This window comes from Malassezia restricta, chromosome VI (assembly GCF_003290485.1).
Source record: "Malassezia restricta chromosome VI, complete sequence".
NCBI classification, from domain to species: Eukaryota; Fungi; Basidiomycota; class Malasseziomycetes; order Malasseziales; family Malasseziaceae; genus Malassezia; species Malassezia restricta.
Window position 1 is genome coordinate 107,699 of NC_040198.1, and position 22,506 is coordinate 130,204.

At 48.1% G+C, this 22,506-nt stretch overlaps 12 protein-coding genes and 1 non-coding gene across 13 annotated transcripts; 7 read left to right on the forward strand and 6 right to left on the reverse strand.

Annotated features, from left to right (window-relative positions):
* Positions 1 to 172: 172 nt before the first annotated feature.
* MRET_3415 (glycoside hydrolase family 5 protein) lies at positions 173 to 2,161 on the forward strand (the record flags this gene model as incomplete). The annotated part of the gene is made up of 1 exon (XM_027630042.1): positions 173 to 2,161. The coding sequence occupies one exon, from the start codon at positions 173 to 175 to the stop codon at positions 2,159 to 2,161; it is 1,989 nt and encodes a 662-aa protein (XP_027486186.1).
* A 318-nt stretch (positions 2,162 to 2,479) lies between these two features.
* MRET_3416 (uncharacterized protein) lies at positions 2,480 to 3,757 on the forward strand (the record flags this gene model as incomplete). Its single annotated transcript, XM_027630043.1, has 1 exon — positions 2,480 to 3,757. The coding sequence occupies one exon, from the start codon at positions 2,480 to 2,482 to the stop codon at positions 3,755 to 3,757; it is 1,278 nt and encodes a 425-aa protein (XP_027486185.1).
* A 106-nt stretch (positions 3,758 to 3,863) lies between these two features.
* On the forward strand, positions 3,864 to 6,168 carry MRET_3417 (cellulase (glycosyl hydrolase family 5); the record flags this gene model as incomplete). The annotated part of the gene is made up of 3 exons (XM_027630044.1): positions 3,864 to 3,991; positions 4,017 to 4,338; positions 4,363 to 6,168. The coding sequence occupies 3 exons, from the start codon at positions 3,864 to 3,866 to the stop codon at positions 6,166 to 6,168; spliced, it is 2,256 nt and encodes a 751-aa protein (XP_027486184.1).
* On the reverse strand, positions 6,169 to 6,654 carry MRET_3418 (uncharacterized protein; the record flags this gene model as incomplete). Its single annotated transcript, XM_027630045.1, has 1 exon — positions 6,169 to 6,654. One exon carries the CDS (start codon positions 6,652 to 6,654, stop codon positions 6,169 to 6,171), a length of 486 nt encoding a protein of 161 aa, XP_027486189.1.
* A 149-nt stretch (positions 6,655 to 6,803) lies between these two features.
* MRET_3419 (pre-mRNA-splicing factor SYF1) lies at positions 6,804 to 9,830 on the forward strand (the record flags this gene model as incomplete). The annotated part of the gene is made up of 1 exon (XM_027630046.1): positions 6,804 to 9,830. The coding sequence occupies one exon, from the start codon at positions 6,804 to 6,806 to the stop codon at positions 9,828 to 9,830; it is 3,027 nt and encodes a 1,008-aa protein (XP_027486188.1).
* Positions 9,831 to 9,875: 45 nt separating this feature from the next.
* On the reverse strand, positions 9,876 to 11,684 carry MRET_3420 (ubiquitin carboxyl-terminal hydrolase 10; the record flags this gene model as incomplete). Its single annotated transcript, XM_027630047.1, has 1 exon — positions 9,876 to 11,684. One exon carries the CDS (start codon positions 11,682 to 11,684, stop codon positions 9,876 to 9,878), a length of 1,809 nt encoding a protein of 602 aa, XP_027486148.1.
* Positions 11,685 to 11,905: 221 nt separating this feature from the next.
* Positions 11,906 to 13,978, reverse strand: MRET_3421 (R3H domain protein; the record flags this gene model as incomplete). Its single annotated transcript, XM_027630048.1, has 1 exon — positions 11,906 to 13,978. One exon carries the CDS (start codon positions 13,976 to 13,978, stop codon positions 11,906 to 11,908), a length of 2,073 nt encoding a protein of 690 aa, XP_027486149.1.
* Positions 13,979 to 14,375: 397 nt separating this feature from the next.
* MRET_nc0008 lies at positions 14,376 to 14,480 on the forward strand. Its single transcript, XR_003525365.1, has one exon. It is a non-coding gene; the product is annotated as a U6 small nuclear RNA (small nuclear RNA).
* A 104-nt stretch (positions 14,481 to 14,584) lies between these two features.
* MRET_3422 (WD repeat protein involved in ribosome biogenesis) lies at positions 14,585 to 16,537 on the reverse strand (the record flags this gene model as incomplete). The annotated part of the gene is made up of 1 exon (XM_027630049.1): positions 14,585 to 16,537. One exon carries the CDS (start codon positions 16,535 to 16,537, stop codon positions 14,585 to 14,587), a length of 1,953 nt encoding a protein of 650 aa, XP_027486146.1.
* Positions 16,538 to 16,751: 214 nt separating this feature from the next.
* On the forward strand, positions 16,752 to 17,870 carry MRET_3423 (transcription factor SPN1; the record flags this gene model as incomplete). The annotated part of the gene is made up of 2 exons (XM_027630050.1): positions 16,752 to 16,769; positions 16,803 to 17,870. The coding sequence occupies 2 exons, from the start codon at positions 16,752 to 16,754 to the stop codon at positions 17,868 to 17,870; spliced, it is 1,086 nt and encodes a 361-aa protein (XP_027486147.1).
* Positions 17,871 to 18,122: 252 nt separating this feature from the next.
* MRET_3424 (small subunit ribosomal protein S9e) lies at positions 18,123 to 18,731 on the reverse strand (the record flags this gene model as incomplete). The annotated part of the gene is made up of 1 exon (XM_027630051.1): positions 18,123 to 18,731. One exon carries the CDS (start codon positions 18,729 to 18,731, stop codon positions 18,123 to 18,125), a length of 609 nt encoding a protein of 202 aa, XP_027485948.1.
* A 232-nt stretch (positions 18,732 to 18,963) lies between these two features.
* MRET_3425 (large subunit ribosomal protein L21e) lies at positions 18,964 to 19,446 on the forward strand (the record flags this gene model as incomplete). The annotated part of the gene is made up of 1 exon (XM_027630052.1): positions 18,964 to 19,446. One exon carries the CDS (start codon positions 18,964 to 18,966, stop codon positions 19,444 to 19,446), a length of 483 nt encoding a protein of 160 aa, XP_027486145.1.
* A 174-nt stretch (positions 19,447 to 19,620) lies between these two features.
* MRET_3426 (carbohydrate esterase family 9 protein) lies at positions 19,621 to 22,491 on the reverse strand (the record flags this gene model as incomplete). The annotated part of the gene is made up of 1 exon (XM_027630053.1): positions 19,621 to 22,491. The coding sequence occupies one exon, from the start codon at positions 22,489 to 22,491 to the stop codon at positions 19,621 to 19,623; it is 2,871 nt and encodes a 956-aa protein (XP_027486143.1).
* Between the last annotated feature and the right edge of the window lie 15 nt (positions 22,492 to 22,506).

The following is a 22,506-nucleotide window of genomic DNA, read 5'->3' on the forward strand; positions in this document are numbered from 1 at the left end:
TGAGCGCTGAGCGCAAAACATCTGTCCCCTTCCCTTATCATTTTGCTTTAGGCCTGGAGTCTAGAGCCTCTGAGAACTTGATCTATCTGCTAACGCTGGCCGTGGCGAGTTCATTTTCCTTTGGTTACCGCTGGTCGGATCTTTCAAATACATACACGCTTTTCTTCGTGAAATGCAGCTTACGTCTACTTTGCTGGACTTCACAAAAGTCGCATCGACTCTTTCCTTGTCGGTTGCCAACTACAAGCCGATTCCCGTTCTTCAAACCAATGATTCTTCCAGTCACGGCCGTGTGGGTGCTGTAAGCAGTCACAAATCAGGGACTGAAGATCATTCAGCAGCATCCTGGGGTCTGCCCTCCATACTTCATGTTCCTGAATCGTCATCAAAAGGAAACAATGGTCGTGTCGCTTCCAGTCATAAGGACTCGTCAGGCAAGACGGTTGGCGCTGGCTGCAATGTTCTGGATGAATATTCTCCCAAAGACTCTTTGAATGTGGAATTCCCTCCATACAATCAAACTCGAGCCAACATCATGCGCTACCGTAAGCAGATTGGTGTGAATGGTGGTTCATGGTTTGTTCTGGAAAACTGGATGGCGCCCTCCATGTTTGATTGTGCAGTAGACGGTAAGGCGTCTGAGATGGACTTTCTCAATGGATACGGTGGCTCTGAAAAAGGTATGAAGAGTGCACAGGCTCGTTTGGAAGAGCATTGGGATACATGGATCCAGGCTAAGGACTTTGTTGAAATGAAGTCGCTGGGCCTCAACACACTTCGTCTTCCGATTGGATACTGGCATCTACCTGGGTCAAATTTTACGAAAAACTCAGACTTTGAGCCATATGGTAAAGTGTACGTCAACGCTTGGAAGTATATTAAAAGAGCTATCAAGTACGCGGACGATAACGACATCGGAGTGCTTATTGATATGCACGGCGCATATGGCTCTCAGAATGGTCAACCACACTCAGGAGTAAATAACGGAAAGGCTGACTTTTTTAACGATTTCAATGAGAACAAGATGACCAAGCTCTTGGTATGGCTCGTCCAAGAATTAGAGGATGTTTCTAATGTGATTGGGATTGAGCTTTTGAATGAGCCGCATAATACAAAGCGACTTTGGAAATGGTACTCTAGGACCATGGATGCCATGCGCAAAGCTCAAACCAAGTCTAGGGACATGCCACTTTATTTCCATGATGCTTTCAGCCCGTCTCAAGGTGCTGAGTTTGTCAGCAAGCGTGATGACTTTGTCGTGCAAGATACGCATTCGTATTTTGTCTACACTCAGCAGGATCGGGATATGAGTGCTTCAAAACATACGTCTCATATCGAAGGTCAGGTGCAAAAATCCATGTCCGATTTGGCTGATAAGGCGCGTGGCAACATGGTCGTGGGTGAATGGTCATGTGCGTTGAATCCGAATTCACTGAGAAACTCGAATAACAAGAGAGCCGCAACATCAGATTATTGTCGAGCCCAAACTAGCACATATTTGAATGCTACTGCTGGTGTCATGTTCTGGAGCTGGAATATGGAGCACTGCAGCAGCAATGCTGGTTGGTGCTTCAAGTCTGTTCTTCCCAGATATATGAAAAATTCATACAACGCCTGGGGTCTAGACGGTCAAATTACAAATAAGACTATCAATACTGTGACAGAGAAGATCATTTCTCAGGAACTTCCATCAAAGTACAGGAGCGACACGAAAGGGAAAAGTCTGAGTGTCTGTAACAAAGATGGTGGTGCCAATCAGTCTTCTGGCTCCACTAAGAATTCAGGGCGTAATGCTGCTGTAAAGAAAAGTCAGTCTCATGCCTCAAAACACGATGGATCATCAAAGAAGAACAAACACACGCTGCAACATCGTAGCGAATCACACGAAGGTGCCCTGAATCGCAGAGGATTCCATCATCACGTGTTGAGTGACATTCTTGGCTATGGTGATGGATTTAACACTGCCAAGTTTTTGGCAGGCATGATGTCTCTGTCTCGGCTTGGATTTGAGCAACAATACTTGTCTGACACAGGTGAGTATTACAAGAAGCACAAGATCATCGACATCGGAAAGCACGACTCCAAGTCGTACAAGTCCCACTTTAAAAAGGGCTTGAACGCAATGGAAAGTAAAATCATCAAAATCGCTGAGAAAGCATGATTTGCTCCTCGCTCCATGGGGAATCTTATGAGTTTTTTTTTTTTCCTTAAGTCGTGAATACCTCCGTGATGCATTGTTGTTCTTAATTTTGAAGAGTCGTGTGGTGTAGATATGATGACTTGACTGTATATGTAGAGAACAGATGTTGTACCAAGATGCTTCGCATGTGTGGCTCATTCAAGGTCCGTGCTTCGCCATGTGCCTGGAGGCCATGCAAAGACTCCAGACGCTTGCATGATGTGGAGTAGAAGCACGCGCCTCCATTGCACGCACTGTCGAAGCTGCGTAGCTCTTCGTAACCTAGAACGAGCCCTGCACATGAGCGAAACATCACCCGTTGAGGTCGAGACGGGTAGTGTGCCGGACACATATAATTCACCCAGCGTCTCCAGAATGCGAAGAAGCACATATCATGAAGCAGAAGTTGCGAGTTTGATTAAGGAAGGTCGGTATCATGCCTCACCACGGAACTTATACCCTCGTCGTTCATCACAAGCAGAAACTAGTGCGTCTACAGCAATTTCATCAAAAAAGCATGATTTTGATGTGAAAAGTGCCCTGGATTCGCCATCAGTTGCTGCTAAAACGTGGCGTGATCAACATAGCACGCCTCCGAGTTCGGGTGGGCCACCAGATCTGGGTGATGAATACATCCACCGCAGGACAACGAATCGGCGCGTTCCTTTTAGTTTGCCTGCGAAACCGCATTACATGATACCCAAACGTGACATAAAAACGCACCGCAGCGCGAGTATGAATGCTTTGACAGCACATCTAAGCGACGCGCATCTCAGTTCTCCTGATGCATACATGGCCCAACACCAAGGTGGTCCACCTATACCCCAGTCCAGCACTCAGACTATTTTTCAACAAGACTCATTCAGTTTCAAGTCCCAGCATACGCACAATATTCGGCTGGCCCTGGAACAGTGTCAAAAATTGCGAGAGAGAACGAACGTGGTCCCGAATGCAACCACGGAGCTTGTGGAACAGCTTGAAACAGCAGCACATCTTGCAGATACTTTAAATCAAAAACTGCACAATGTTGTCCATGCGCAACTCAACCAGCGCATGGAAGGTGAAAGGGTGCTCGATGGCCCATATGAAACCATACCAGCACGTTGGCACGATGCCGAGCTAAGTATGCTTCTCAAATACAGTGACGATCTTGTGCGCAGTTTAACAGACTCTATACTTTTTATCCTTCGTGGTCAACGGAAGCCACAACGATCATCGACTTCGATGTCTTTCACGCATACTTCTCCTCGTCAATGTATTTCACCGCACCATGCGACTCATCGCGCTGCCACATTTCAATCATCCGATCAAAATTATGCTTTGAAAAATTCATCGCGCAGCTCTCATCAGTATACATCAGCAATAAGGAGCAATGGAACCAGTCCACACGCATCTATGCATAACGCATCACAGGCTGTTCATTCGAACAGTTTCATGGATTCACTTCACAGCCCCATCTCGCGTTTCGGATCATTTTGGACTGATGGTGCGTCTTCAGTCAAATCCAAAAGTTTCTATGATCTATCATCTGTCACACCAAGGCATCGCCGCTTTAACGAGCGTAGAGATTTAGTGTAAGGTGGAATTCCATTGCACGCTTCGTAAACCGCGGCTGTTGTGGAGCAATCACCTGGGAAATCAAACGCCCAGCCTTTGTAGTATCAGCCGTCATCTACCAACAGAAATGGTGGCACATGATTTATCGGATGCATCAATAGGTGGAACCATTCTACTTGATGGCCAGTATTTCCGTGATGCATATGGTCGTGTCCTACTTCTACGTGGAGTCAATGTAGGAGGAGCAAGCAAATTGTACGTGTCCATCTCTAACATAGAGACCATCTGAACCACGAAACGTGCTCCAAACATATGCGGACCCTGAACATTTGACCTTTGTGAATAGACCGTTCTCCCTTGAAGAGGCTCCTGAACATTGCATGCGTCTTCGCACATGGGGTCTGACTCTGGTGCGTCTGCTCGTAACGTGGGAGGCTCTTTCCCATGAGGGCCCCTGTCCTGAGTACCCCATCGATCAAGCTTATGTCGCCTATTTGCGAAGCCTACTTGGCATTTTTTCGGATTATGGTTTGAAATGTATTATCAATGCACATCAAGATGTTTGGAGCAGACTCTGTGGTGGTAGTGGTGCACCAGGCTGGGTGCGTAATCCGGGCTAACAACAGACATTTAGCGCTGCAAGCTTAAACCGAAATCATCTTGAACCAACAGGAGCAGCACTCGTCCCAGGAGCAGGAGGTATTCGAATGAAAAGTGAGCCTCCTACAGGTAAGACAGAACCTACGGGACCCTTCAACTGGCCTTCGGGTTACCAGAAGATGGCACCCTGTACTATGAATACTTTGTTTTGGGCCGGCAGTGTTTTTGCACCTCAGATGTGCTTACTTCGTGACACTGAAGGAAGAATACTTGATGAAAAAGATGCGATCAACATTCAACACTTTCTTCAGAATGCTTATGTGGAAGCCTACGGCCAGCTGGTTGACGCCTTGGCTTCATGTCCAGCGTTAATTGGTATTGAATTAATGAATGAACCGCATCGAGGATACGTGAATTTGTATTCTTTCAATCGCTGGAATTATTTGACTGACCTGCATATTGGTCATTATCCTTCTGCCTTACAAGGTCTAGCTCTAGGTGATGGCCATTCGCAGATGATACCATTTTATGTCAAAACTTGGCCCGTCCCCTCGCGTTTATCTCATTATACACGCGTCGATCCACAAGGTCTCTCCGCCTGGTACAAGAGTTCAGATTCACAGTCTTTCCCCAATACTCGCAAACAAGACGGTTGTTTGTGGAGAGAACACGGCGTGTGGGACTGGGACGAAAAAAAGCAGAAGCCCATTGTGCTTCAGGCTGACTACTTCCATGTGGATCCCCGTCCGGGCCAACAGCGACGTCCTGTTGAATGGTACAGAGACTTTTATGCGCCATTTGTTCAGAAATTCGACCAACGTGTTCGACGATCGTCTCCCTCTCTATTTCTCTTGGTGGAGCCGATCCCGAACGAATTTATGCCTCGTTGGGGTCATGGTAAAGAGCCCCACCCGTGCACAACACAGACAATTTTACCACAGCCTCGGCCCAGTAACTTTGTATACGCACCTCACTTTTACGATTTAAATGTGTTGTTTTTTAAGTCGTACCGCGGTATGAGTGTAAATGTTCAAGGACTGGGCCGAGGTATGTTTTTGTTGTGTGCACTGTACTTCGGCACATGGGGTCTGTTTAGGAACTACTTGCATCAGATCACAACCCTCTGTCGCCGAGGACGTGATGCATTGGGCCAAGTACCAATTCTACTTGGTGAAGTCGGTATCCCCTACGATGTAAACGAGTCACTGATTAGGAATCCTGGTGACTATAGTGTGCAAGTTACATTGCTCGATGCATTAATTTCTGCGATGGAAAAAAACTGGGTTTCCTTCACACTTTGGAATTATAATCCTTCCAACACCGTCGCTCATGGTGATGAATGGAATATGGAAGATTTTTCCATTATCAACCTAGAACTACCTGCGAAGGATAAGCAAAATACGCATTACGATAAAATCGAGTATCAAGGTGGACGTGCACTTGATGCCATTATTCGTCCGTATGCGTGTAAAGTGGCAGGGATCCCTCAACGTACGTCGTGGAACCGTCGCACGCGCACATTCACCTTCACGTGGCGAGCGATGGATACGACGTCAGAAGATCCGAAAAGTGCGATAACAGAGATTTTCGTACCAGAATACCTGACGCATGGATCTGTTCCAGAAATTGTCGTGAAGCATGGCGAATATGAGTTCCACGCATTGAACCAGACCTTGTATGTGAAAACAACGGATGAGCCTGGAGCAATGTACTCGGTTACCATTCGATTTGGAGTCAGAACTAAAGTACAGCCCGTAATTGGCATTGGGCTTGCTGTTCTAGTGCTCCTGTTCGCGCTACTTTCTCATTTGTATATGAAACGAATGACATGACTATAAACAAACATTTTTTCCTAGGTCCCATAGACGTACTTTAGGCGATGGTCGCGGTTCAGGCTCTGACGGTCTTTCTTTAACATAGGTAGGCGATCTAGAACGATTTCGAGATGGTATTGACGCATTTTCTGTATGGTCATGATCGCGATGCACTCTTTTGCGAGTGCTTCCTGGCGCAAGGTCCCAACGGCTAGTGCGTTGCTGTGGACGCTCCTTCTCGCCCTTGAATCCACCTGCTGATCTTCTTTGATTGTGCGAATCTGCATTACGTATCATGGAAGCGAGAAACCTCTTATTAGTACGCGTAGATGGCTCTCGAGGTCGCGCGAATAGCCTTGCTGCGGTAGAGCGCTGGTATTCACGCTGGTATGCGGGGTCTTTCATGCGCGCCTCTTCGATAATTAGTTCAGTTATATAGTCATCTAAAGCATCATCTGATATATGAGCAGGAATACGCGAGTCCCTGATTTCACTTTCTCGCATTGCGACATTCAGAGACCTGCCACGGTCCGAGATGGACCATGCGATGTTGTGGTATGGTGGAACAGAATTCGGCCGACATAGTGTTTTCTCGCTGATTGACACACTGACAAGTTTGCACGATAGTCAGGCACTAGGGGTAGGCTGAGACGATGTCAACCAGTACCAATAGTGCTAATAATGAAGTGATCGATCGGATTGCTGAAAATTTTCCGCTTACTTTTCCTATACCGTCACCTTCAACACATGAGGACCTAATTCCCTTTGATGACTTGGTATTTGAGCAAGAACTACTCCGAAACCCGGATAACATACGGACATGGATGGATTATATATCTCACGTGGAAGAGACAAACTACCGTAAAAGGCCCATACCAGACCCAGAAATGTCATCAGACGGCGTAAAGTTGCTTGGATTCTTAAGTGATAAGGCGCTTCGCTTAGCTTTGCAAAGGACTGTTGGTTTATACGAACGCGCATTATCTGTATTCCCCACATCATATAAACTATGGCGGCGATACTTGAGCGCACGCGCTTTTTTCGTGCTTGGTGAACCACATGATGGATCAGCTGGGCGCCGCCAACGCCTGTTACAGACCACAAACCCATCGTTGGAAATGGGTCCTGCTTTGCTTGACATGCGGCGTGAAGAGGAATTACAGGAATATTGGCATTTTGCGCTGGACGGAACACTTGGATGGAAAGAATGGCGTAGTCTCGCTGCTGCATATGAACGCGCGTTACAATGGCTTCCTAACATGCCCCGCATCTGGCTCGATTATCTGACACTCTTTGTACACCCTGCATGTTCTCCCATTTTGTCAAAAACGCATGCTCGACGCACTTTCGACCGAGCACTGCGTACATTGCCGGGCTCTTTGCACCTCCGTGTCTGGAAGCTTTATCTTCGATGGGCTGAACTCTGCTGTGGTGAGACGGCTCGAGCAGTATGGCGTCGTTATTTGAGCGTTGATCCAAGTCTGTCAGAACAATACTGTACCATGTTACTTGAAATGCCAGACGAACCTTGCTACTCCGATGGATCGAAAAATGCCTTGCAATCTTCTTCGAAAAGTGATGACGAGGACGAGGACGATGATACGTTGAGTCCTGCCAAAAAAAGTCGAGTTCTTGAAGCAGCAAAACTGATGCTGATTCTAGCAAGAAAGGCTTGGCATGGTGAATATACGAGCCCGAATGGAAAGAGCTCTTATCATCTCATACTTGACTGGCTTGAGTTGGTTGAGCGGTTTCCGGAGGCGATTGGTTTGTCTTTACAAGAGGAAAAGGCGCTACCTCGCTACGATTCGGAAGAAGCTGTTACTAAGTATGATATCAATGTGCTTGATTCTTCCCGCTTGCCCATCCGTCAAATTGTAGAATGTGACGGGCTCGCTCGGTTTCCTGACCAAGCAGGACGACTGTGGGCGGGTTTGGCCACGTACTACATCAAAAGAGGAGATTTGGACACAGCCTGGAATATCTTTGAAGAGGGCATGAAAAAGGTGTTGACTGTGCGTGACTTTACGCAGATATTTGATGCATACGCTGAATCAAGCGAGAATGTAATTAGCTTTATGATGGAGGACCTGGAAGATGACGAAGAGGATGAAAATGCGCCGCCGAAAGAAGATCAAGAAGCCGAAATCGATCAGCGCATGTTAGAATTTGAGAAACTAATGGAGCGTCGGCCCTTTTTGGTCAATGATGTTATGCTTCGCAGAAATCAGGATGATGTACAAGAATGGGAAAAACGTGTGGTATTGTGGGGTGAAAATGATGAAGAAATTATTGCGACCTACAAAAAGGCACTGGAGATTATCAACCCTCGTAAAGCTACAGCCAATTTACATCGGCTTTATATCCATTTTGCTGAATTTTATGAGGACGGAGGAAGCCAGGGTCGTAAACAGCCTGGATCTATGGAACGAGATGTCACGTCTGCTCGACAGATATTTGAACGCGCCATTAAAGTTCCTTACAAGCGTGTAGATGATCTCGCTGAAGTATGGTGCTCATGGGCAGAAATGGAACTCCGTAATGGCAATTATAATGAAGCACTGCGAGTTATGGCACGGGCTACAAGCTCGCCAAGCAGTCAGAGTAAAATTCAAAACGTCTCATATTATGACGACTCTCTCTCGCCACAGACGAGATTGTTCAAGAGCCTGAAACTCTGGTCATTTTACACTGATTTGGAAGAGGCTATAGGCACGCTTGAAAGTGCCAAACATGCGTTTGATCGGATTCTCGAACTCAAGATTGCTAATGCTCAGACCATCATTAATTTTGCTCAGTTTCTCGAAGAGCAGCACTATTATGAGGATGCTTTTAGGGTTTATGAACGTGGCGTAGAACTGTTCACTTACCCAGTCGCATTTGAATTGTGGAATGTGTATTTGAGCAAGTTCGTTGCACGCTATGGTGGAAGCAAGCTCGAACGCGCCCGCGATATGTTTGAGCAGGCTTTGGACAAATGTCCAGCTAACCTTTGTAAGCCATTATACCTCAAGTATGGCGAGCTTGAAGAAAAGTATGGACTCGTGCGAAAGGCCATGAGTATTTATGAGCGTGCCGCGCATTCTGTTTCTGAAAAAGATCGGTACGAAATGTTCTTGTACTACATTGCGAAAGCAGCAGCAAACTATGGCTTGGTGGCTTCGCGACCTATCTACGAAGCTGCCATTGAGATATTGCCAGACCGCGATGCAGTTTCGATGTGCTTGCGTTTTGCTGTCCTCGAAAGTAAACTGGGTGAAATGGATAGGGCCAGGGCTATTTACGCGCATGCATCGCAATTTTGTAACCCCAAGACACAAACGGAGTTCTGGAAGGTATGGAACAACTTTGAGATTCAAAATGGCACAGAAGATACATTCCGTGAAATGCTCCGCATTAAGCGCTCAGTACAAGCTCAGTATAACACCGATATGGCTAATGTTGCGTCATCTGTGATGGCATCTGCTCTATCAAGCGCTAATGCAGCGCCTGATGATGCCGCAAGTAAGGTTACACCTTCTGATCCGATGGCCATGGTTGAAGCACGGAACGCCAGTGCCAAAGCAGCAAGACCTTCTGCACCTGCCTTTGTCGCCGCATCAAATCTATCACGACCCTCAACTGAAACTCAGAACAATACTGAGGAAGTGGGAGGTGACGATGATGACGAGCTTCTGTAGCAGATTTTGTAATAACTACATGGATATCTATGCAAGTATGTTGCATTACTGCTCAAGCCTTAGGTAAAACAGCAAATAGGCCTGGCCCATGTCCAACTTGTTTCCAAGTGCCGAAGAGACGACCTGTTCAGCAGGTATAGGTGAAACGCAGGTATCGTCAATGTGGATCCATCCTGAATTGTCTTGACGCCGTACGGCCACAGTATAATGGCCACCTGTGGCAAGACGTCCATGGTGGTATACTACGCCAAATAAAGCGTATTTGTTAAAAGCCGACACAAGACGACACGGTTGACTCAATATATCTTGTGGAAGATCCAGCGTCATACCAAAGCGTATTGGTTTGGTGCTTTTTTGTACGCCATATGTTCCGTCAAACACGAACCGCTTGAGATGGAGAACAAGGACTGGAGGTAAAGCTTCAATGCAAACTTGCTTTGTTGCATCCACAGGTGCATTACGTTGATGTGACCACACGCCAGAAATGATCTCAGGTTCCGTTATTTGTCTCAAGGCGTCTTCGATTGTGTGTATATGTGGTGGTTGAATATCAAGTGGGAGTGATCGGTAGGGCTCAAGCATAATGCTAGTTTTAGTACCAGGACAAGAAAGCGTGCTGCGTAGTTTTCCATCGAACATTCGGGTTATAGGCGACTCGCTGTCTGTGTTGCCACTAGTTCGAGTTAGGCTCGTTTTACCCTTCTGACCAACTTCTAGCCATTCATTTTGATCAGGGCTTTGCGGGCGCTGTACTTCCCTGGCATCAATTTCATCATCACTTGAATCATCATTTATCGAGGGTGGTGGGTAGGCCGCATATGGATCTTTGGAAGCCACAGGCTCTAAAGCTGTAGAGTGTTTATGCGTAGATTGTTTCTTTTTCACTGTGCGACGATACACAAGGTCAACTTCTTCATGAAGAGTGTTCAGAATCAAACTAAAAAATTCTTCCGCATCCTCTTGGTGTCCAAGCTGAAAAAGGTCGAATCGTCTGTGTAATCGCAAAGCATCGTATATATAATCGGGTGCAATGGGATCCAAGTCATCATTCAACATGTTGTTTTGATTTGTTAGCACAGGTATTTCTGAATAAAATTGGAATATAGCTTCCAAAAGTGGCGTTGAGTTGGTTAGATCCTGGGGCACCATAGCGTTTAGTTGCGTAAGAAAAGAGTAGAGAGGCCGACAGTATACAAGCATCTGGAGAATAACACTGGCAAAACAAGAATTTCCTTGGTTCACTAATCCCACCGGCATTGTCAACGGAGCTCGATTAAATTCATGCGCTTTTTCATACAATTGTTCGACGGTTAGTGAAGAACGTGGGGAACTCCATATGTTTGGCTTATATTGTCGCGTGGGAGTGGACGGATGAGATACAGATGATTCGGAGGACGGTGCATGGATTATGATGCCTGGAGAATGCAATTTCAGTGCAGACCTCCCTTTATTCTGAACAGGAGAAGCTGCATGCTCGGCCCATGACCGAGGTTGAACCCAAGCCAACGAAGTTGGCCGCTGAGGCGAGAGGTCAGAAGGCATCAAAAATTGAATGGGATAATGACTTGTTGCTTGTGTACGGGTGTCATTCATTGGTACACCATTCTTTCTAGCATCCAAAAAAGCTCTCTCACTTAGTTCGATGCAGGTACTAATTGCACTAGTCGATACGAGGAAAGGTGCCTCCTTCCAAACAATTCCTGCGGTGCTGCGACGAGAATACGCTTTTATGCGCCCCCGCCTCACAGGAACGAATTGAACATTATGATTTGCAGTGGAAGCTTGATTGAATTCAAAACAGAGATCTGTGTAATGTTCAGGACCGCTGTAATGCTTAACCGCGCTCACGTCCATGAACGAGAAACAGTGCGTGGTTAAAACAAAACAGTAAGTGGAGCGTATGATGCATATGTTCGCAGACTCGTGGCAACTATGAAATAAATCGCGTCTATGTAATATATATCAACATCATGCAATGCCTAATTCGAAAAGACCATGCCACGCATGGATAGACGAGAAGGTATCGAAACTTGAATGAATATCTGTAACAAAATTGTCAGAAAAGTGCAAATCACTTAATTATCATCACTGGTGGAACTGGTTGTGATAGTCGGCGGAATCAAGTGCAATGGGTTGACTTCTTTCTCGTTCGAAGGAGCAGAGTGCGTTGGTAAGACAACATCACAATCGGGCTTCAAGTACTCATCGCTAGAAAGAGAGGAAAAGCGTGCTGGATAAGCGTCAGCGAAGTCCGAGAAACCCTCTCGTTGAGCGCTGGGGTAGACTGGCAGGTCAGGTTCACCTTTCAAAATACCTGCTCCGATTGAGGGGGGTGCATAATCCAGCGGCCCTACACCATTTCCAAGCGGTGTAACAGGAGATGAGTGAGCTCCTTGGCTCAGAGGCGAATGTGGACGATGCAGCGGAGAGCGCGAGCGATTGATGCTGGACGATGAGCTCCCCTGTAGTCCTGCACATTCCAACGCATCAATGTCCGCACTGCGCGGACGCATGATATACGGTACAGGTGAGGCATCGACAGGATAAGCAAACAAGTTTTGCGAATTTAAAGGAGATCCAAAGTTGCTAAAACCATCGAATCGTGGAGCAGGGGAAAGGGAATATACGTCATGCAAACTGCCATTCGACCTGCAAGGCATTAAGTTGTTTGACGATGGTGGCACTAGTCCGGAAAATGAGTTGGGACTTTCAGTTCTTTGAATGTCTGGTTGCAACGTGTGCCGACGCATATCAGGAACAGATTTCTTCGTCGACAAAGTCCCACGCGGAGACAGACGATCCGTTACGAACACGGAAGGCAAATCCCTGATATTTGAGCCCTGAGGTAGTGAACCAGATTTTGATACCATGACATAGCAATCATCACCGCTGCCCACAGTGGAGTGGTGTAATCCGAGCTTCTGAGACACCAAGTGTACCACTCGACGTTCGGCCGATGTGAAAGACTTGGAGAAAGTTAATTCATCGCGCATGCGATCGTCCTTGAAAAGGAGTACTCGTGAGTAGATCTCAAGGGTGAATGCGTCATTTAGGTCAAGAGAAGAATCATGAGAGTCTCCTTGGGGTGATCGCGAGATGAAAGAAGGCTTACTGACCTCAGGTGTGAGCTTTTGATGATTATCTTTTATGGGTAGTCCTGATGTCACAATAGCAGCGGATGCTGGGTTCAAAGTATTGAGACCGTTAAAAGGAGAGAGTTCCGATGGCAGGCATTTGCCATCTCGTTTCCAATCTCTTTCAGTCGCTTGGGGAATATTAAGACGTTTCAAGGCTTTCTCTTTTTCAATTCGCTCTTTTTCACCAGCACGAAGCACCTTTTTGTATTCTACTCGCAGCTTCCGGCCACTAACCTCTAGACCATTCAATGCAGCAACAACTTCATTGGCTTCTGATGGTGAATGAAAGTTGGCAAAGGCAAGTCCTCGAAAGATTCCCTGATCGAAATGATAATTAAATGCGTAAGGCACAGGGATACCCATGTCCCTGATAAGATGCAGGAGTTGCTCACGTTTAATATTGAAAGGTATGTTTTTAATCACAATGGCAGTGGGAATGATGTCAGCTTCGCCAGATGGAGACGTCGTTGAAGCCGTTGGTACGTTATTTCCAAATCTCAAAGGTGCAGGAGTGGGGGGAACGGTGGGTGAAAGAACAGTATTGTTACCTGGAGAAGCAGATCGATCAGTCGAGATTGACATAGTCGCGCCAGGTTGCGGAGGAAGACCCCAAGGGCCCGTATAAAAGGAAGGTGGGGGTCGTTGGGCACCAGAAGCATTCAGGAGTCCGGGAGAGCTGAAAACGCTGTTACCTGGTAAGTTCGCCGGTGTTGACACCAAAGACACACCGCCAAAGCCTGGGTCACTAGGGCGTTTTTGTGGGTAAAGTGGCTTATTCGCATCCGAAACTGATTCATTTAATAATAAGTTAGGAAATTGAGAAGGATTGCTGCTTTTGTCGTTCCCATTGACAAATGGAAATGGATAAAGAGCTGAAGGTGGATCCAGAGGTGTTGACGTATAGGTAGATGGTATGTCACCCTCACTCTTGCCCCTCACCTGCTTTGCAGCGGGGATATCAGCCCTAATTGAAAGCGTATCGAGCGCGTGTGATAAACCTTCGTCAGACATTATATGGAGGACAGGCTTTTCACACTTCGAAAGACTGGGCTAGTTTAAGCCATGCACTGTTGAAACAAAAGTAGTAAAAGATTGGGTAGTCTCTGGAGGAAAGACGTGGACCTTTGATATATGTACAATTCCACTAATGTAGGTGAAGGATGCAAAAGGCACTGAGAATTCAATGTGTCCAGAAAAAAACGGCGTCCTTGTTAGAGTAGAAGGGCACGGATTTCCTGGCAAATTGCGATACAAGAAAAAATCGCGTGCCAACTAATTATAAGCCCAGACTCCGCGCTCATGCCAATACAGTAAGGATGACTAATTAGAATTAAACGGCCAAGACTTGAAGTATTTGATGTGAAAGAATTATCATGAGGGGTCGTATTGAAACACGAGCTTACCGTGTGCACCTTCGGGTAGCATACGAAAAAATTGGAACGATACAGAGAAGATTAGCATGGTCCCTGCAGTAAGGATGACAATCATGATCAGAGAAGAGTGTCTCTTATGAGACAATTATGTTTTGCGTTTTTAATATTCATAATCTATGGACATGAAGGGGATTGTACGTTATATCGCAAGTTATTTTGTACAGTAGCATCAACTGTGTCGAGTCTACCCGAACATATGAACGGTGCCATCTGCACCCGCCGTTGCAATGAAAGGTAAAGTTGGATGATATAGAGAAGTGAGTACGCCCTTGCCATGCTTTATTTGATGCGCTGAGACTTCTTGAAAGCACACTGCCGTATAGGTCTGCTTAGCAGCGTCGGAAGCCATCTGTTCGCTCTCATTGGATTTCACCAAGTCCCAAAACCGGACTTTCCCATCAGAGCTACCACTTACCAGTGTGAGTCCAGACGGATCAATGTCAAGGCAAACGACGCCATTTTCGTGGGCGTGTAAGGATAGCGTGCACGCACTCGAATTAATATCGTGCATGTGTATATATTGGTCTTGATGGGCAGTTGCGACCAGCGGTAAAGTCGGATGACCAACAACAGCATTGATCGGTAATGAGGAAGATGGACTAGCAAAATGCTTTAATTCACGTCCAGATGTTAGATCAAATAATTTTAGAACGCCGTTAGAGAATGATACAGCGCATATCCTCAAATCTGCCGGACATGAGGTTACAGAAGTCGGAAGGGGTAAGGATGCCATAGATGGGCGCTCCATTTTTACTTCGGCATCTGGATCGGTTCCATAGTAATCCCAACTAAGGAAAGGGGTAGGCGTTGATGCATCTTCCGTGAACCACAGCTTTACGGTTCCGTCGGCACATACAGTGGCCAGTAGTGCATCCTCTTTTCCATTCAGAGCGAATAATGACATGTCGTGGACAGCGTGAGTATTTTTGGTAAAGACAGAGCTTTGAAGAGAATCCAAAATGGGGTCATCCTTCATGGGTGTTTCCTCAGGCAACGTCCATTGGCGTATGGTTGCATCGAGACTGCCACTGAAAAGTTTATTAAGCTTCTTTGAGTACACTAAGCACCTTACACCTGCTTCATGACCACGTAATGTCGTGAGAAGTTTGGGATTGGCACCCTCTGTGCTATTGTTAGGTGCTTCAGGTGATGAAAGGCGCCAATATTTGATAGTGCAATCATCAGAAGCTGTGAAAAACCCGAAACCTGAAGAGTCGTATGCCAAAGAGTTGATAGAGTCAAAATGAGCGTCGATCGTGCCCCTTGAGTTCCAGAGTTGTACATCGGGTACATTCGCTAAGTTTTGTGATGTCAAATTTCTCTCAGCAACACTAAAGGAGGTTGGATTTGCCTCTTGCGTTGCCAGAGCAGATTTAGATTCTGGTGCGTTCTTATCAGGAAAGGGTCGAGATGCTTGCTTTACCTCCAGTTCATCATGAGTAGATGTGTCCTGCACGGGTACAGAGCCTTTAACCATATTTCCGTCATTTTGTATTTCCGCAGAAGGTTCATCGGGTACAATAAACATAGGACGAGACACCTGAGATGCCTGGCCTTCTGACTCGGAAGAGTTGGTCTGATTCATTATCGGGTTGAGTGTGATGTTGCTTGTGAGATATGCGATCTCCTGAAGACATTGCTGAAGATATGCCCGACTTTTGGCGCGTCCCTTCGAATCCTTCATGCCTATAGGTAGTTTGACACCGTTACTTTGAAATTGTAGCTGCTTATTCATGTCGTGTCCATCATCATTTAATGAAGCGTTTCCACCACCGACAGAAAATCGATCGTTGGAGTTCCTAACTGTGGCTGAATTCGAGCCTGAATTATTTTGGCTGCTTCTTATACGCTCCTGTCGAAGAGCAAATTCGAGCATCTTGATACGGCGGAGCAAATCAGTCTTGAGATTATCAACACTTCGACGTTCACCTTCCAAGAGAGCAATACGGGCACGAAGTTCGGCGCGCTCAATGTTCCATGAATTTCGCTCGTGTTCATAGCGACGCCATTCACTCTGAAGAAAATGGAGTACTCCGGAAAGACTATAGTCTGGGACGCTGCCACGAGAAGTATCATGTCCGTTCGATCCAGCAGACCCGTTTCCTGGTGTTGCTCCACTGGCAGAGTAGCTTGCCATATTCTTTCGGAGAAATTTGGCGAACTTGGAGAGTCTCGCTTTGATAAACTAGCGAGTGGTCGGGGGCCGCTGCCAATCTCGACTTATGTTGCGGCAAGTCGTCCGAGAAGCAGCTGACCAACGGCCCTCATAAATGAAGGCGTGTATTGTGTGGAGGTTTTTACTCTGCTACGTCGGCCCAGCATCGCGGCACGGTGAGTTGTTCGACAAAGCCATGGCCGCACGAAGCACCGTACGTAAACGATGAAAGCTAATTCTGTGACAGGAACATGCTGATATTTTTGGCGTAGATTCAGACGAAGAAATCGAAAATGAAGTGACACAGCCCGTGGTTGAGAGCACTCAAAATGCTGAACCAGCGACGGAAATCAATGACGAAAGCGGCGAAGATCATCTGCCCCACATTCCGCGCCGCGAAGTCACTGAAGATATGATTGATCCGGAGCCAAAGCGTCAAAAAAAGAAGCACAGTGAGCCAGCGCAAGATGATACCGAAGTTCGTAACGATGAGACGAATAAAGATGAAGAGGAGCCATTAAGTGGGAAAGCGCAAATCCGTGCACAAGTGGAAGCGCGCATTGAGGCAGCACTCAATTCAAACAAGAGAAGAAATACTCGTCGGCGCAAAACGGGTGATGATGATCTTGAGTTGATGGCTGATGAAGAAGTGTCTGCTTTACGAGCCGAAATGTTGGCTGCGGCGGACGAGGACGAAGAAGCGAATCGCTTCAGGCAGCCAGCCACCGCAAAGCTTCGTCTACTTCCGCGTGTGGTAAGTACGTTACAAAAAACGCACTTGCAACAAGCCATTATGGACAACAACTTGCTCGAGGGCGTCAAGCGATGGCTGGAGCCATTGCCTGACCGTAGCTTGCCTGCTTTGAATATCCAAAAGGAACTATTTGGGGTACTGGAAAACATGTCCATCGATACAATCAGCTTGAAGATGAGTGGACTTGGCCGTGTGGTAGTATTTTACACATTATGCAAGCGTGTCGAACCTTCTATTCATCGGGTGGCCGAGCATCTCGTTGAAGTATGGACCCGGCCGGTTCTAAAGCGCTCGGCATCGTACCGTGATCGGCAAGTGGCGCAAGCAGAATGGCACCAGAACTCGCCACATAATCCTTCAAGCCAACTCCATGAATCGGCGTTTGCCACGGACAAAAATCGCCGTCATGTGGGCATCCCTCAGTCAGTCACCACTGGATTCCAGGTGGCACCTCGTAATCGTGGGTCGGGCGGCGCGAATGAACACGAGTACCAATCGCGCCTGGCATACAACCAGCGACTGAATCGGTTCAAGTCGAGGCTGAAAGAGGCCAGGCAATGATTCTACGGCAACGTACACTGTCTTCCCCCTGTTTTCCCCCTCCCTCGTTAGCATGAAGACATGATAGATGTGTAGGTCTCATATGACTTTTTTGATCTGTCGCTACACTAGCAACAAAAAGTAGGCTGAACCTGAACACTGCGTTCAAGTCCAAATCATACACTATAACCGAATAGGGTCATGAGCGACGATGACACTCGACAAAGTATCAAAGGGTAAAACCTCAAGAGGAGGGAATGATGAATGGTACATTTATTCCTCCTCTTCGCCACCCTCCTCTTCGCCACCCGCAGCAGCATTGGCAGAAGCCATGCGCTTACGCTTGACACGGCCAGGGCGCGCACCAGCGTAAGGCGAGTTGAGAGCAAAGTCAATGTGCTTCTGAGACTCGAGACGAACAATGAACGAGGGCGAGGTGACGATCTGCTTGCCCACGCGAATGTGACGCTGCGTGATAAGCACACGAGCGTGGTGAATGCTGCGAGCGAGACCGCTCTTGTACACCTGCGTTTGAAGACGGCGCTCCAAAAAGTCTTCGATCTGCAGGGCCAGCACATAATCAAGCTTCATGCGCGACTCGTCCAGCACACCAATGCGAATGAGACGACGGATGATGGCGTTACCTTCGAAAAGACGCTTAGGGTCCTTCTCGTCGAGCTTGAGAAGCTCACGAGCAGCACGACGGATCTTGGACAGCGTCAGAGCGATGCGCCAGATCTCCTTCTTATTCTTGAGACCGTACTCGCCAGCCAGCTTCAGCTCAGCATCCAGACGAGGAGACTCAAAGGGACGACGAGGAACCTTGTACGTCTTGCTGTGGTTGCGAGGAGCACCCTTGCAGTGGCGGGTCGCGGTCGGCATGTTAGTGAAGCGTTACAGTAGAAACAGCGCGACTTGAGCCTGGTCTTTCCACTCGTCTTCTTCCCTGCGGCGGCATCCACTGTGGTCACCCGGCCGAAAATATAATCACGTGATTCCAATGTAGTTTCAAGCCGTTCGCACCCTTGCGGCAGGTGACCTACAGCAGCGAGGGACGTAGGTCAAGCGAGGCAAACATTCGTGCAGACTGTCCTTCTAACACGAACTCGTCAAGATGCCTCACAGTTATGGTTACAGGGCGCGTACTCGGCACATGTTTGCCAAGAAGTTCCGCAAGCACGGACAGGTTCAGCTGAGCCGTTTCCTTCGTCCGTACCATGCTGGTGATATTGTGGACATTGTGGCTGACTCGGGCGAGCAGAAGGGTATGCACCACAAGTACTACCAGGGCCGTACGGGTGTTGTTTACGGTGTGTTCCCCCGCGCTGTCGGTGTCATTGTGTACAAGACGGTGGGCAACCGTAAGATTGAGAAGCGTGTGAGCATCCGTGTTGACCACGTACGTCACTCCAAGTGCCGTGACAACTTTGTCAACCGTGTAAAGGCGAACGCTGCTGCTAAGCATGCTGCCAAGGAGAAGGGCGAGCACGTTAACCTCAAGCGCCAGCCAGCCCAGCCCCGCGAGGCGCACACGATTCAGGTGGCGCAGAACAAGCCCGTGACGCTCGCGCCCCAGCCATACGACACTTTGATTTAAACAAGAATGTCCGAGTGGCATGGCATGGATCAGTTCAAGAAAGCCTATGCATACGCCATGGCAGCTTTGTGTTCGTGGCATCTGTGTTCTTGTGATGGCCTTACGGCCCACAGTGTACTATTCAGCGTGCTCATAGAGCGTTGAGTATGAAAAATAAAAATGGTATTGCACATATTAGGAAGCAGAGAACAGCTCGCATGAGCGCGGAGTGCCGATAGCTACGACCTTGGCGCCATATGTGAATGGATCACGATCAAAGGCCACGAAATTAGCCACATCCGAAGGAACATGCAGATGAAGCATGCGTTCTAGGTTGGTCGTGACGAGAGCTAAGATGGTTGTAGCATCGGATACATGCGCTTCTTGAGCGGCCCAAGCCGTCTCCCATAGCAGATTGGCAGCTTCCCATGCTTCCTGTACCCGGACGCCCACCTCTACGCCGTGTCGGAGTAGCACGCCCAGCTCCGTGTCGGCTGTCAAAGGCGGGCCTTCCTTACGACCACGCTGCTCCCATCCATACTCCCACACCTTGGCAGGGACAATTACGGGAATATGCGCCTCAGCCAAATCCTTCGCCACCTCGTGTAGAGCTCCCGCTGAGTCGATGATCAGATGCACTTGAGGAAAAGCGCGCTTGAGAAGGATGAGCTTAGCTACCGTGTCTTGGGCATTTGTCTTGACGACCAAAGGCCATTCGCCACGGGATACGCGGTGCCACTCAACACTCCCAGGTGGCGGATTGCGTAGCAAAGAGCGAAGAAGAGCCAGTTGCGTCGCGAGAGAGGGTTCATGATCGTCGATGGGATACGCTAGACGCACATGCAAAGCCACTTCGGACGTACGCACGCTGTGTGCATCAAGCACAGTACGAGCACCAGTATCGAAATGGGTCGATACGCCACCAAACATGCCGATTGTGGCAGGCACATTGACGGCTGTCGTTACTCCCGAGGCATGAGCACGACGCAGCGCATGGCCACCGAATATAAGACCGTCTTCGGCACGGGGCACTAGGCGCTTCGTATCCAAGTAGAGATGACGAGTCAGCAAAGAGGGATCTTGGCCATTAGAGGCACTTGATTCACTTGGGACATCGGAGAGGCCTAGGGTACTTCCGTACGAAGTCAGGCCAGGCAACACAGTGCCACCGTGTAAGTGGACGCTTAATGCATGAGGCGGGACCTGATCATGGCATACGTGATAGGCATCCACACATGTAACGCGCCCATTGGCATACACAAGTGTGCCGTCTGAAACAAGATTTAGAACGTGGATTGAATCGTTGGCTCGCTGGAACACGCGTGAAACATTCCGGAGCACCACCGCGGAAGCTTCGAATATAGGTTCAGGAAATGCACGAGCACGTCCGGATGCAATGGCATCGCTTTCATTGCGCACGCGCTGAAACTCGTGAGAGTAGTCAGCAGACGGCGGCGCGTCTCTTGTCTTGAGTGCTTCTCCACCAGAAGCATACGCTTTGCCAAGTTGAGATACGCCATCGACGTACACCGCCACAGGCGTCGCACCTAGTTGCAGCGGATGGCGGTCCCATAGCACTAAGTCCGCATCATATCCACGTGCTATACGCCCAATACGATGATCCAGACCCAACACACGCGCAGGATGTGATGTGACGCTCTTCAATGCCTCGAGTTCATCCAGTCCAAAGTGATGTGCCTGGGCGGCCTGGTTAACTAAACGCCGCGAATCCGTCACAGGGTGATCACTTTTGAATATAGGCGTGATATTGTGGGATTGGAGTAATTCCGCCAAAAAAGGCGTGCCGAAGTAGGACTCATATTTGTAATAGGCATTTGTCGAAAAGATGGCTGCAGCCGGCGGCCTGCCCGGTGCAGCATGCAGGGTAGATGGTACAAGGTACGTTTCATGAGCATGGTGAAAAGCAGCAATGGAAAAAGCAAATTCGTTAGCATGGCGCACTAGGGCATCAAGATCGTTCATGGTGTAACAATGCGTATGAACCTTGGTGCGGCCACGCAGTACATCGACCAGTATATCTAGCTCGAGATCATTTGGAAAATGAGACTCTTCAGGCGGCGCATTATTCAATAAGCCATCATCTAAACGCTGGCAAAAATCGTCTTGTTTTTCGCGCAGCTTTGCTGCACGTTCAAAAGTTGAGCGAAAATTCCATGCCTCATCAGGTCTGACCAAGCCATACTGAAGTGCATTCTCGCCGCATGCCATCTTTATCTGCCTGAATGACGTACTTCCATCAGGACGCCTCATGCCTGAAGCAGCTGAGTAGAGTCCATCGCGTCCATGATCCGCCTCACCTAGGATGGTGAGGGCGCGTGGGGGATCAATCAGACGTGATGACGGTGGACGCCCGTGCAAATCACCAAGTTTGATAGGATATGCATGTCCACCGATATTGTTTAGCGAGCCAGGGAGGACTAAGGCAGACGTGACGCCACCGGCAAGCGTGGTTCGTAGTGAGATGTCATGTTCATTCAATCCATCCACACTACGAACCATAGGACGCACAGGACTCAAATTTGAATTGGTATCAGAATGTGTGGGAAGATCTGGCATACCCTGCACACCCAGGTGTGTATGCATGTCGATAATACCTGGCGTCAGCCATCGGCCCCATGCCTCTACCTCGACGGCATCAGATGGTGCAGCGATTTGCGCCATAGTTGACTCCAGCGAGACAATCAGGCCTTGATCGACAAATACATCCTTCCCAACAAACATGTTATGTCCGTCGAACACAGTCGCATTGCGTATTACTGTGGCCCGTGTGCCGAGGGCGAAACGGTCATTTTGAGTGCGCTCGGAGAAATGAGGCGGGGGTCCCGCCGGTGCCCTGGAGAATTGGCACTGTTGGTGAGCCGCTTTGATATGAGGTGGCGGAATACGCGCAGAAAATGTTTGCCGGAGGTGCGCAGAGAGGAAATGTATGGGATTCACAGTGAAAGAAGCCATTATGAGAAGCACAAGAACAATAAGCCCATTTTGCCAAAGCGAGTAGCCTCTGCGCCCATCCATGAAACTCTTTTCACACATCGAGCAGCTCATCGTTGTGACGAAAAG